Source organism: Sphaeramia orbicularis, chromosome 3, assembly GCF_902148855.1.
Source record: "Sphaeramia orbicularis chromosome 3, fSphaOr1.1, whole genome shotgun sequence".
Lineage (NCBI taxonomy): Eukaryota > Metazoa > Chordata > Actinopteri > Kurtiformes > Apogonidae > Sphaeramia > Sphaeramia orbicularis.
The window spans coordinates 35,260,714-35,273,870 of NC_043959.1; the positions used below are offsets into that span (position 1 = coordinate 35,260,714).

A 13,157-nucleotide genomic window follows, 5' to 3' on the forward strand; every position below is an offset into this window, starting at 1 on the left:
ATCAGACGGCGAATCACGGGATCTCGTGCAGCCCACGATGTAGACGCGCGCCGTGCAAGCGCACACCCAGTCCGGCAGTGCCTGGGATTGGGTGGAGGGAGTGGTGGTTGCGGACGGAGTCACAGGATTGGTAGAGTTCAGCGCCAAACTTGTTGACTCATAACTGAGCAGCTCTTCTCCATCCTTTACGGCGCGGAGCTGTCCACGGCCACTGGTGCTGAAACTGCCAGCTTCCGACGCGCTGTTGGACTAATCTCATTTTATTTCCGGTTTAATTGCTCTCATCGAGCTTTTGAAACTTAGATGCTCTTGTGTAACGCGTCCAGACGTCTGGTTTAAGCATCACTTGACGGATATTTATCCACCGCTCCATCCAAGAGTGTACCAAGCCTTCAACTTCTTAGCCGAAATAGAGGACTTTCCAAGGCGCAAACATGGCTTTCATGGTCAAACACATGGTTGGAGGACAGCTGAAGAACCTGACAGGCGGACTGACGGAGGAGAAATCGGAAGGAGAGAAATCGGACGCCGCGGCGCAGGGGATGACACAGGAGGAATTTGAACAATATCAGCAACAGTTAGAGGAGGAAAAGTAAGGCACTGATTGAAGCATTGTGATTTTGAAAATCTAATGAAAGCCTTTGGGAAAGCGGTCAAACAGTATCATATTGAAACATTATATTGTGAGTAAATAGCAGAGAGCTCCCGGTGCGCCGCGCGCTTTTTTACGCACCAATGCAATAATATGAGCGCTTCACACACAGCTGCTCCTCTCGCCCAGGGAGCTCTCTGTCTCTTAGCTTCTGCAAATTATGCAGAGCCGGTTTTAATTTGGGATTCCTGGAATCATTCTTCCACGGAAATGTCTACAGGGATTCGTGCCTGGGGCAAAAAATGTTCCTATTGCTATGCGACTGAGTAATGAATCAGACTGTGGTAAATACTGTGAGTAAAGTAAAGCTGTGGCTCAGTAATTATCAAAAAGCAAACACATCAATTGTAAAAAAAAAAATAATAATAAATAATAATAATAATAATAATTGGCTTGATTTCTAAGTCAAATATTTGTATTATCACCATTTACTCATTAATCATTATTATACCTGCGAATAAATTGAAGTAATAATACATTTATAAATTCCAGAGGTGGTTGCATTAACCTTTATAGATTTACAGTTACAGAGCCCTGTTCCGTTTATGTGTGTTTAGGCATCCTGTTCAATTTTGGCTCTAAATATGCCAGTTCATTAAATGTTGATCATACTTATCATTATTTAGATATTTTTGTGAGGGCATTTATCCCCCGGTGGAGATGAAGGACAGTACAAGTCCTTCAGCTCATCAGCTTCCACAACAAGGTCATTTGGCAGAGTTCACCCAGAAGACAGAGGCTCAGGACTCCACATCAGATCCTCTGTCATTGAAATAAGTACAAAACATGTAATAAAGCATTGAATTTTTGTAGAGAAGTCTGCAGATTCTGACTTAGATCCAGTTTCTTTGAATTCAACACATGCACAGCTGCATCACACTCTTTGCCTGGAAGGATTCTTGGAAAAAAAAAAAAAAAAAAAAACAATTCATCAAATTGTTTCCAATCCCTGACATACTTTTTCAACATCACTCACACGTTTGGCGAAGACTTTACAGCAAAGTGTCTCACAGTACCATGTGCGAGCATTTTAAGCATGAGTGGGAAGTGAAATCCTAACTCCTAACTCTGCCAGCATTAACTCAGAGATCAGCCCACTGAGCTCCACAGGAGGCATGGCAAGATGCTTAACGCTCTGCCATCATAATGTGACCTTCAGTGGAAGTGAGTTATTAGTCAGAGGTGTAAAACATGAGCATAGATCATCCAGAAGCCCATACTGTTCACATACAGCAGAATAAGGTTGGGGGGTGGGTCTCTCACACTGGCATGTCACATGTAGACGTTTTATCACCCTCAGCACTGGGGCCATAGTGACAACTGGTCATCTGATGCCCTTGAGATGGGAAGTCACAAAGCTTTGTTCATTGGCTGCGAGTGGGCGCTGCATGGGCCTTTGCGCCGTCTGCTGTTTGGCTTCTTCATGTTAATCCAAAGTGAACTCAGACTCACGCAGACAGCGCTGTGAATGCAGCATCTCCAGATAAAGTGACCTTCCTCTGACACACAGGGTACAAACACTTTATAACCCAGGCCCGCGGCCCTCCATTGTTTCCTTTCCTGTAGACCATGCTGCTGATTTGATCTTTCTAGGCGGCCACTGTCCTGGAACTATAATCTGTAATGTTCTTCAAAGTGGATTTTAGTGACTGCAAAAGGCACACAAGCAAATTTATGTAGCATTATGTCATGTTAGTGATTCATTATTTTAGAGGCATTTCAATAAATTTAGCATATTACATTGGATAATTGCTCACGTCACTGTGGCCATAAATATTTCACTGACACTGAGTGAAGAGAACACTGCCAGCAGCTCAAAGCATGCCCTCTGCTGGGAGCATCAGACACTATGGGCCAGGACCACCAACATGCTTTCGGATCCTATAACAGTATTCCAACACAATTCGATGGACACTTCTCGACTGTTTTTGTCCAAGACAGAAAAACGCTTACAGCACATCTCAGAAGATTAGTGTAACACTTTATCATCTGTTCATATGAAAATTTGTCTCACATGTCCACCCAATCAAGACATTTATGATATAAAAGAACATCTACGACTAACAGTACATCAAACACAAAGCACGTCTGTGACACAAAAGCACATGTCAGTCTTTCATTTCGAAGGCTACGTTTTTTTTGTTTTTTTTTTAAATAATCCATGCCAGATATTTAATAAGCTTATTTGAGGGTATTCAGGATTAAGAGATGAAAACACCACAACAAAGTCTGCCACATAACGTGAGCCTAATTCTGCAGAGCTAAGTTGGGTGGGTATGTATGGGATGGGTGACAGCTGTGAAAGTGGGGGAGTGGTAACGTGTCTGCAGTTAGTAGGCTACGACGAGCAGTCCACATCCCTCGAGGACTACAATCCCTCAGAGGAGTGCTGGACTGACAGGATGCTGCATCTGGGGCTCCTGAACATGAACATCTCCTTCTGCTTTTTCTCCAACCGTCTGTTGGTATTTCACTCTATTTACAATTAAGAGGAAATGTGGTGATGCTTCAAGAAAAGGGCGGTGCCACTGATTTTTGCCTACATCACAAACAGCCTTATGCCATGTGTTATGTTCTGCCTTATGTTCTCAAAGCAGATATGCAACAAAAATGGCTGCTTTAGGTTTTTTCATTTTGAACAGATTGAATAGGTATTCATGTTTCAGAGGATATTCCAACCTCACATTTGATGATCCATACAGGTTCTTAGGGTGTAGATATTATTTCCTGACCAAGTTTAACTACAGGCTAAAATGACATTTCACACAACCATGGAAACTTTGAGTATTGTGCCAAAACAAATATTGTCTTTTCTTTTTTCGCAGACAAGAACGAGAAGCCAGTTTTGCTCAAAAGAAGGCTGAGAGAGCCACAGTTAGAAGTCATTTCCGGGAAAAGTATAGACTACCAAAGGTAAACCAGTCCAATTCTGCTCATGTTTTTAACCCATACAGACCCAAACAGCCACTGGTGACCAAAAGCATCTACTGATGTAAAATGTTTAATACCTGTTGATCCACTAATCCTATCAATCCATGTAAATAATTGGTATAAAATGCAGTTTGTCATCTTTTCATTGTTATCAGATATGACCCATTTGGATGTTCAGAGGCTCCGTAGTTACCATGGAAACACTGTCATCTTCTACAACACTGATTCACCAGTAAAACCCATGGAGTTGGATCAATGACAGTGGATGACACACTTTGTTTTATGCTTGGTTAATGAAATATTTTGCTTAAAAAGTAACTTTTTCCTCAGATTTTGTTGTTTCTGATATTATAACAATCAACTTTAATCTGAGCTTTAATGAACATCTACACAATCAGTAAATTAAATATAGGAAAATACCTGATTTTCACTGAAAAAACACAAAATAAAGAGAATAATATTATAATAAGTCCTGATAAATCACTTAACCCATAAAGACCCAAATATACACCAGTGACCAAAAGCATCTACTGATCTAAAATGTTTAATAACTTTAGAACCATTAATCCTATCAATACATATAAATAATTGGTGTAAAATACTGAATACTTACTGAAAAAGTAAGTTTTTCTCAAGTTTTCTCTGTTTTTGGTATGATAACCCTCAAATGTAATCTTAGCATGATGATTAAAGAATATGATCAGTAAAATAAATTTAGGAAATGCAAAATGGAAAGGATAATCTTATGATAAATGATGATAAATCACTTTAGAAAGGTTAAATAGAGAGTAAAATGAATTTAGGAACTGCCATAAAAGCAGCACTGGGTCTTTATGGGTTAAAGCACTTAATTTTATACAGTGATGACATCATTAAAAAGTGTTTGGGTCAGGGCATTTAACTTTCCTTTAACGTGTGTCTGTTACATCTGTGTGTCCACCTCAGAATGAGACTGATGAGACGCAGATTCAGCAGGCAGGAGAGGACGTGGTGTTGCCCACAGAGCTGGCCAAGATGATCGCTGAGGACAACCAGGAGGAAACTCATAAGCAGTCAGTGCTGGGCCAGCTGTCTAACATCCAGAACGTGGACATCGACCAGCTGAAAGACAAAGCCCAGGCCACACTGGAAGATCTGAAAAAGCAGACGGAGAATTGCAGTCTCATGTGATCTAGCCAACTCTAAGTCTCTGGAGATTAGAGATTTACTTGTACAAATATTTTTTCAGAGGCAGAGCCGCTCTGAAGGTAGAAGTATTCTTGTTGCCTGAGTGGAATGCCAGTTGGCTGAGCCACATAATAACAGTTTTTCTAGCTGTGCAAAGACAGACAGAAGCCATACAGGAAAAAGGAAAGACAAAGACGTTTACAGAAATAATGAAATGTGGGGTGTGTCTACTTACTGGACAGAATAACTCTAATTACAATGTTAGCTGTGGTTGTTGAGCTTGATTAGTCAGTTTATCTGCTGACCTTTTAACAGCCTTCATCAGCTGCTTGAATGTTGTAATGTAAGGTTGTCATTAAGCTCCTTTTTCACTCTAAAAACTGTTTAATTGGCTCTTTCCACTCAGATGTAATCAGTGAGATTATTTCTACCTTCAGAGCAACTCTTTCTCTGAGGAAAGTGGTTCATTTAATCCTTTATTTATTATAGTTCCTACCCTCCTTTTCTCTCTGTACCTCACAAGACCAGTGTTAACACAGTATCATAAAACCCACAGCTGTAGACCCATAAGTGTGTGTAGGTGTTGAATTCTACACACAACAGCTGATTTCACAGGTGAATTCACTCGTTGAATTTACTGCTAAACTAGTTGTTGGGTTGGAGTAAAAAACCTTGCTACAGTGACTCATGTGAGGAGGCCATTTGTGTGTTTTGTTGAAGTTGGGGCTTTTTTTTTTCCAATTTTCTTTAGGAAAAAATGTAAAGGAGTCGTTTCTTTCTATTCCACATGCAAAAGCACAAAGTGACATACAGATTCATGAAATGGGCAATACTCAGAACAACAAATGAGGCTGATTTTTGTTGAAAGCAGTTTGGTAACATTGGCACTTGTAGTTTTAATCTCTTCCTATAGACATATCATGGAGATTTTTTTTTCCATACTTCATTGTGCCTTGGACGTCTGTACAAGGTTGTTTTCTACAGAGCTCAATGATCTTTAAGCTACTTCCAGCAAATTCAGGCCCTCTTGGTTGTTTCTGCAGCGTGTTTTTGTGGCATAAATTAGGATTAATTTGTTGCCTTTTCTGTGTTGTAATTATATACAGTGAGGTGTAAAGTAACAGTGCTCCTAAATTTATCCTGTATTGATATCAACTAGGGAGCCGAACTGTGTTTGTGCTGCATCCAGATAAAAAAAAAAACATAAATGAAAAATAAAATTAAAAAAACAAAACAAAAGCTGCTCATAGAAATGTAAATGTCATAGAAGTTGTATGCCAAAGCCTTTGCTGAAAATACTCCAACTAACATAAAGGAAATGGCACAAATAATGTCAAACAGTGTAACTGCAGTGTGTGTATAAATCCAGCTAAGTCCATATACAAATATTTATGTTCTATAACATGTAAATGTATCAGCTGTTTGCCTGTGCCGTCAGCATCAGGCCGTTTCTCATCAACACACCAGGTCTTGTAGTGCTGTCGACCGTCACATGACCTTTGCCCCCTCCTCGCTCTCATTGACCCCTGTGTCTCAGTGGTGATGTTTTGTGCTGGTGGATTCGTGTTGTTTAGCTGATGTGACATGTCAAGTGGTGTCTTCGTAAAAATCTGGTCCCGTGGCTGAAAGTGCTGGTCAGCACACAGTCGCTTTGGGTTTTACTGCGTAACTCGGTGTACGGTCTGTGTTGCTTTCTAGCCAAATGTAAACGGAGGCTTGGTTGAATTCAGAGAGGATGTCGTTGGTGTTGTGTTACATTCATAGACACTACACTCTGCCAGTGTTTGATTTCATGTAGCAGTGGTGCTGAAGGTGGCGTCAGCTTCGATCTCACATCTGTCCCCATTTCGATTACTGTTTTATTACCAAAACCAGTCCTTTTGGTTCTTATACAATATTAATTTCACATATAAACAATGTCTTCTCTATATTTAAGAAGAAACTTATGTGTGCAATAGCATTGTACTTATTCTCAAAGACAAGTGGTGACTTCCTCATTGTAGGTTCAACATCACTGAATGACTAACGGAAACAACACTTTATTATTAGTAGTACAGTGGTTGATGTCATGTGAAAAATGAACAACATATTCATAGCATTATAATATGAAGCAGAGGAAGAGTTGCAATAAGTCATTTTATGATAAAGCCAGTTGAGACAATATTAATGGGTGGAACTGAAGCCATAAAGCAAGTGTTTTGCTTTGTATGAGTGTGTAACTAATAATAACTCAATAATAATTATTAACAAATGTATTCTTGTGTTGTCATCCTGTGGACCAAATATTTCAGGAAATGGCTGCTGAGACACGCTGTTTCTTCTTGCTGTTTATTTGTTGATTTGTTTTACAGTATCTTTATCATTCCGTCTCTGAAAGTACTTGAGTGATTTTTGAGTTTCAACTGCAATAAACTTATTTTTAGGACTATATGAATCCGTCTCTGTTCTGTGTGTGTTTTTTCACTCTCTGATCACACTGGTCTTCTTTTTTTTTTTAAATTATTATCTGCCTCGGAGATTAAATGTGCTAAACTGTACAAACTCTAACCCATAAGGACCCAGTGTGACTTCTGTGGCAGTTACCAAATGCATATTTCTCTATATATAACATATATATATATAAGTGATTTATCACCATTTATTATAATATTATCCTCTGAATTTTGCATATTTTCCCCAGTGGAAATTGTGTATTTTCCTATGTTTACATGACTGATCATTTAGATGTTCATTACGGCTCAGAGTAAAGTTGAAGGTTATTATATCAATACAGAAAAAAACTGAAGAAATAGTGACATTTTCAGTCAAAACTCTCATTAACTGAACATAAACTCAGTATCTCCATCCACTGTCATTGATCTAACTCCATGGGCTTTACTGGTGAATCAATGTTGTACAAGATGACGGTGTTTCCACGGTAACTACGGAGCCTCTGAAAGTCCAAATGGGTCATATCTGATGACCATGAAAAGATGACAAACTGAATTCTACACCAATTATTTACACATATTGATAGGAATAGTGGATGAACAGTTTAGATCAATGGATGCTTTTGGTCAAGAGTAGATGTTTGGGTCTTTATGGGTTAATAAGATGAATTGCAAAACAAATGACAAAGTGCTGGTGAGTTGATGTTTTCGATATATATGATGAAGTCTAAATTCATACAGTCACTTTACTTGAATTATGCAGAATTAGCTCAAACTGGTAAAAATGGGTAAAAACCATGTAGTTCAAAATAATTTTAAAAGGGTATCTTTGTTTTCATGCTGTTATAGTTTTCTGTTTAATCCAATATAAGACTTTTGCTTGTTTAGCTATGATCTAATGACACTGGTTTACATTATTTGTTTTTTATTGTTTTTTGTTTGTTTTTTTAAATTATCCACCTCAGAGATTAAATGTACTAAATACCACATACTTAATTAAATGAACTGGGGGGGGGGGGGGGGGGGGCAAAAGTGATGCTTAGCTGATGTTTTCAATGTGTTATTACACATATTGGTTAATATACATTTAACAATATATTTATAAATCTTCTATTAGACAGAACCTGTAAAGTGAATGCATTTTAATGTACAGACAGTGTTTTAGAGTAGATGTGGTAGGTCTGAAACATAAACATTCCTTCTGAGTAAAACCTATTGTCATTAATTCTCAGCATTTCACATTTTGACCAAGACTATATCTAGGAAACTACAGCCAACCCAAATTTTGACTTAATTTTTCTTTATTAGTGACTCAAACTTGGTTTCAGTGATTTTATTCTGGAGGCATTTTACTTGTAGACCAGTGTCATCTGTCAGCAGTCTTGAATGTACTACAGCTTGAACACCAGGTGGAGACATTAATACACTACAGGATAGATGCCTCAACACATTGAGGGGAACTGATGACAGGATTTATGGTCATGGGTAATGGGACACAGAAGTAAGAAGTATTCAAGAAATGTAAAATAATATAGTATAGCATTCCAAACGAGGGGAAATATTATCATTCTGTGGTAAGAGTACAGCAACAGAATTAGTCTAATCTTATTAACTATACATGCCTTGCAAAAAAAAAACAATACCTACATTGAGATAAATGATTAGATGAACTTTGCAAAACACTTTTTTGTTGCATATTTGTGTTTATTTTATCCACCTGCTGTGCATAATGTTAAAGGTGTTTGCATATCATAGACTCAAAACTGCACATATTAGTCATATTTCAGTGTTTAAATTCTCATTCGTTTGGTTTGATGGATTCTGTGCAAAACTGGCACAGCATCTCAGGGGCAGAACTGCCTTAAAAGAAAAAAAAAAATCAAGTTAATTACCATTTCAATGGCAGCAAAGCCTGAGCTATTGGTAGTTTTCAAGTGTGTTGTGAAAGGGGATAGCTGTAAAATATATTGATGCTGAAACCCCTCTCTATTGGTAGGACGTAGTGCGTGAACAATCTTCAGCCTGGAAAGACACTGGGCCACTGCATGGCCAATCTGACACAATTGGGGTGAAACGGGCCAGAAAATACTATTCTCTCCCATTCTCGTCTATCAATCGGGGCTTAAAAAGTATGCAGAATGAGAGGCAGGGGAAGGAACAGGGGGACACAGCGACAATTAGAACCTAGAAGTGAAAACCAAAGCTGTGGCAGTTATCACTGTTTCTTTTAATGGCTAAAAAGAAACATTTGTTTTTCCGCGCTCAACACTAGTGTAGTGAAGTTGCAGATGTGAACTTCTTGCAAAGGAATGCGTTTTGCAAGCCCCCCTCCCCGCTTGTGTTTTCCATAAAAGAAGAGAGGACCACACAGATCCGAGGTTTCATGCAAGGCAAATTATAAACATTTTCATCCAGCCTATCTCGTTATATACTGAGAGGATTTGTGCGCACTGCTATAGCTGCTGTAGGCCGTGGAATGGGTCCCACGGCTGACTCCTCAATGACGACCAATCGGTGGCCAGGATTGTAAATGAGAGAAAGAGGGGGGGAAGGAAAACTTTTCTTTCTTTTTTTCAACAGAAGGAGGGGTGTTGTGGGGAAATGCTCGGCGGACCGTGAAGCGTAACAGCAAGAAGGAGGACAAAGACGCACATAGCGGGACAAAATGCGACAGAGAGAGACGTTTTCCAACCAAAAAAAACACGGGAATGCGTGGATTGGTGTAAGAAGTGATGAAGCGGAGTTATAACAAACAATGGCACGAAAGATAAGTTCAAGTGAACAAACTGAGTTGTGGACAATAACTGTGGTTAAGTGTGCGCGTTAACTTTGGATCGCCCTGCGGGGCATTTGAGCGTCCACCCCCGGTTTCCCCGCTGGCATGGACCAGACTCAGCCGACACTCTGGACTAGGATTTCTTTTTTTTTTTTTTTTTTTTTTTTGAACGGGCACGATTCTCGGAATAACTCTTACTGAGCTGTTTCTACTTTTTGCAGCAAAGCGTGGTGGATTCACTGAAGCAGACTGCACTCAAAAGAAGGTGATCCTACTAATGCGCAGCTTGTTGGATAACTTTGTACAGGAGTATTTCCATCTACGCGGTGAATGTTTGCAAAACGCACGTATGGGATGCGTTCATGAACTGAAGTCTGTAAGATTCGGTGCGTAACCTGTCCAAATCCTAATGTGCTGGTGGAGAAAGTGCTCGTCACTGAACTAGAACTCCATCCAAGCATGAAATGTTGGTGCAGCGCCCTGGCACTTCTCCCATGGGTGCTGGTGGCCTTGGATGCCCAGCTCATCTGCTGGCAGGCGCTGCTCCGGTGCCACGACGAGCCTGAATGTGAGCTCGCCTACAATCAGTACCTGGTGGCCTGTGAAGGGAACATCAGGGGGACGAGGAGACAATGTCCGAGCCACTGTATCAACGCGCTGATCCGGCTCAATCACACCCGCAGCGGCCCAGACCTGGAGACCTGCGACTGCGCGCAAGACCCGGAGTGCCTCAGCGCCAAGCGGTCCATAGAGCCGTGTCTCCCCCGCAGACACCCCAGCGATGCAGGGGGGATCGGCTGCATGGAGGCTCGGCAGCGCTGCGAAGAAGACAGCAACTGCCACACCTCCCTCACGGCCTACTTGTCATACTGCGGGCAGCTGTTCAATGGCAGGAAGTGTTCCTCCAAGTGTAAAGCCACCATTCAGCAGATGTTGTTCATCCCAAATGGCATGCTGCTAAACCGCTGTGTTTGCGATGGGGTAGAGAGGCCTTTCTGTGAAGTGGTCAAGGAGAACATGAGCAAACTCTGCTCCATAGGAGACCACAGTGTTATTTCAGACCAGCCTGATACTGATGACATCTATGAGGATGAAGACTATGATCCTAAAAGTGACAAAGAGGACGTGGATCCGGACTATTCTGGATCCCAGAGTCTGTCCAGCTCTATCACAGTCCTGTTTCTTTCTCTAGTATGGATATTATACATGTGAACATTTTCTGGATTTATTAATGACAGTGTGGCATTAATGATCTTTATTCTTTCGACCCTCTGGATTTGTAGGGATTCAATCTCCTTGCTCAAAAACACTTGAGCACAGCACTGAACAATTTTTGCTGAATAAGGAAAGTTATTTTCTCCAGTCATGGGCCTTCCCATCCTGTTTTAGTTCCACGGAGACAGTGAGAACAGTAGTAATTTATGTAGGCTTTTCACAACCATACAATTTGCATAGTAATTATTTTTCGTGCACATTTCACTCAGGAAGACTGATTTAAATCTTAGCACACACAGCCTGGCAGTGCTCTGAATGTACTGCTCACATTTTTGCCAAGCAGCAGCAAAACCTGCTGTCAGGAATGGTAAAAAAAAAAAAAAAGTACTTTGAGGTGACGAGAGGAAGTGAACTTCAACCTGGGGCAAATTTGTTGCAAGCGTTGCCACTTTTTGTGCCTTTAAACGTTCCTGTTTGTTTGGTTTGGTTTCAATGGTGCTTGAAGTGTGGCTTTATTAAGACTTTAGACAAACATTGGACCCATCCAGTCTCTGTTTGCTCTGCTCTCCATTTCGGGGGCCTCGGCATTGTTGCAGCAACCACACTTCAAATATTTGTGGGAACAGTCAGAGGACAGGCGAGGGTGTGGGATCAAGTACTTAAATTAACTAAAGCGCCTCTCCAGCACTCTGTCTGGGGCCCCTCCCCCCTCTGAGATTGTTTTATTGAACTTTTCCTGAGACCCCCATGCCCCCCCACCGCTTGCCCCCTTCCCTTCACGCCTCTAAAACACCCCTGTCTTTATTACTGCTTTCACACTGAAGGAAACATCAGGAAAACCAGTCCGCTACTGGTGTGAATGGGTCAAGATACCACATCTGGAGTATGGTCACAACACGGCCCGTGACAGAGTTTACTGGGAACAAAAATGAATGAATGATGAAATCAAAAGAAGAAAATTTTATATTGAAGATTTAAGAACCACGGTTTCTATATGTGCTACCATTTCTAGTCTGCAGTATGAAGAACTGTTGCAACAGTGTTTGTAGAGCATCAAGATTTTTATTCATAGCCTGATATGAAGAGTCAAATGCAGGTAGAATTTACATTATTTTGTATCATACACAGTGTCAAAGGAGCGTGTGTTTTGCTCAACTAAACTTACATAATGCAGGCTAATGAGAAAATGCACATATATGTGTAAAACTCAGACTATACTAGACAATTTGTTTTTTTAAAAGGTTCATATTCAGAAAATGTACCTCTAATTGATGGTTCAAAAGAAAACTTGTCAGAGTATTGTAACATTTTTAGTCTTTTTCATTCACTTTCTCCAGTCCAGGCATTTGAATTAGTGGTATTTTAGTCACTACTTGCTTCCACAATAAAATGCTCATTACAGTAAAATAAAACATTGTTATTGTTAGTTTTACACTTACTTTTAGTGGAACTGCCAATTTGTGTCCTTGCCACTTGAAGTCCTTACAAAACTTTTGTGTGTGTGTGTTTTATGGAGTATTGGAAAATGTTGATAAATGTTAAATTATGAAGCTACAATATGAAAAAATGTGTATATATTTTACAATTATATGCAGTAAGACAAGCCAATGTCTGACCACTGTCACTTCCAATAAAGGCATTTAGTACAATATAAACACAAATGTAGGTCAGACTTTGTCCACAAAACATAATATGGTTTAGAATATTTGTTTTTTTTAAATTTTCATCTCATCTTATGGGGATAGAGCAGTAAACATGTAAGTGCAGTGTCTCTCATGTGGGAGGGCGAGTTTTATAATAAAATGTTCATGAGCTAGACTTGTGTGAAGATCTGATTTGTTCACAGGGATACAGAAACAAAATGCAGGAAAACAAATATGATTAAACCTGCAGCTTCGTGCGTACTTTTGCAGTGTTACAAATTTCCAGTAAATACCAGGCAAAAAAGTTACCACTAAAGTGATGTAAAATTGTTTGCTAACTGTAA

At 40.0% G+C, this 13,157-nt stretch overlaps 2 protein-coding genes across 2 annotated transcripts; both read left to right on the plus strand.

The window, feature by feature from the left end:
- Nucleotides 1-30: 30 nt before the first annotated feature.
- cplx3b (complexin 3b) lies at nucleotides 31-7,180 on the plus strand. Its single transcript, XM_030163435.1, has 3 exons — nucleotides 31-592; nucleotides 3,478-3,565; nucleotides 4,529-7,180. Exons 1-3 carry the CDS (start codon nucleotides 435-437, stop codon nucleotides 4,751-4,753), a joined length of 471 nt encoding a protein of 156 aa, XP_030019295.1. The 5' UTR covers nucleotides 31-434; the 3' UTR covers nucleotides 4,754-7,180.
- Nucleotides 7,181-9,387: 2,207 nt separating this feature from the next.
- LOC115438990 (growth arrest-specific protein 1) lies at nucleotides 9,388-12,986 on the plus strand. The gene has a single exon (XM_030162888.1). It carries the CDS (start codon nucleotides 10,415-10,417, stop codon nucleotides 11,165-11,167), a length of 753 nt encoding a protein of 250 aa, XP_030018748.1. The 5' UTR covers nucleotides 9,388-10,414; the 3' UTR covers nucleotides 11,168-12,986.
- The last annotated feature ends 171 nt before the right edge of the window (nucleotides 12,987-13,157 follow it).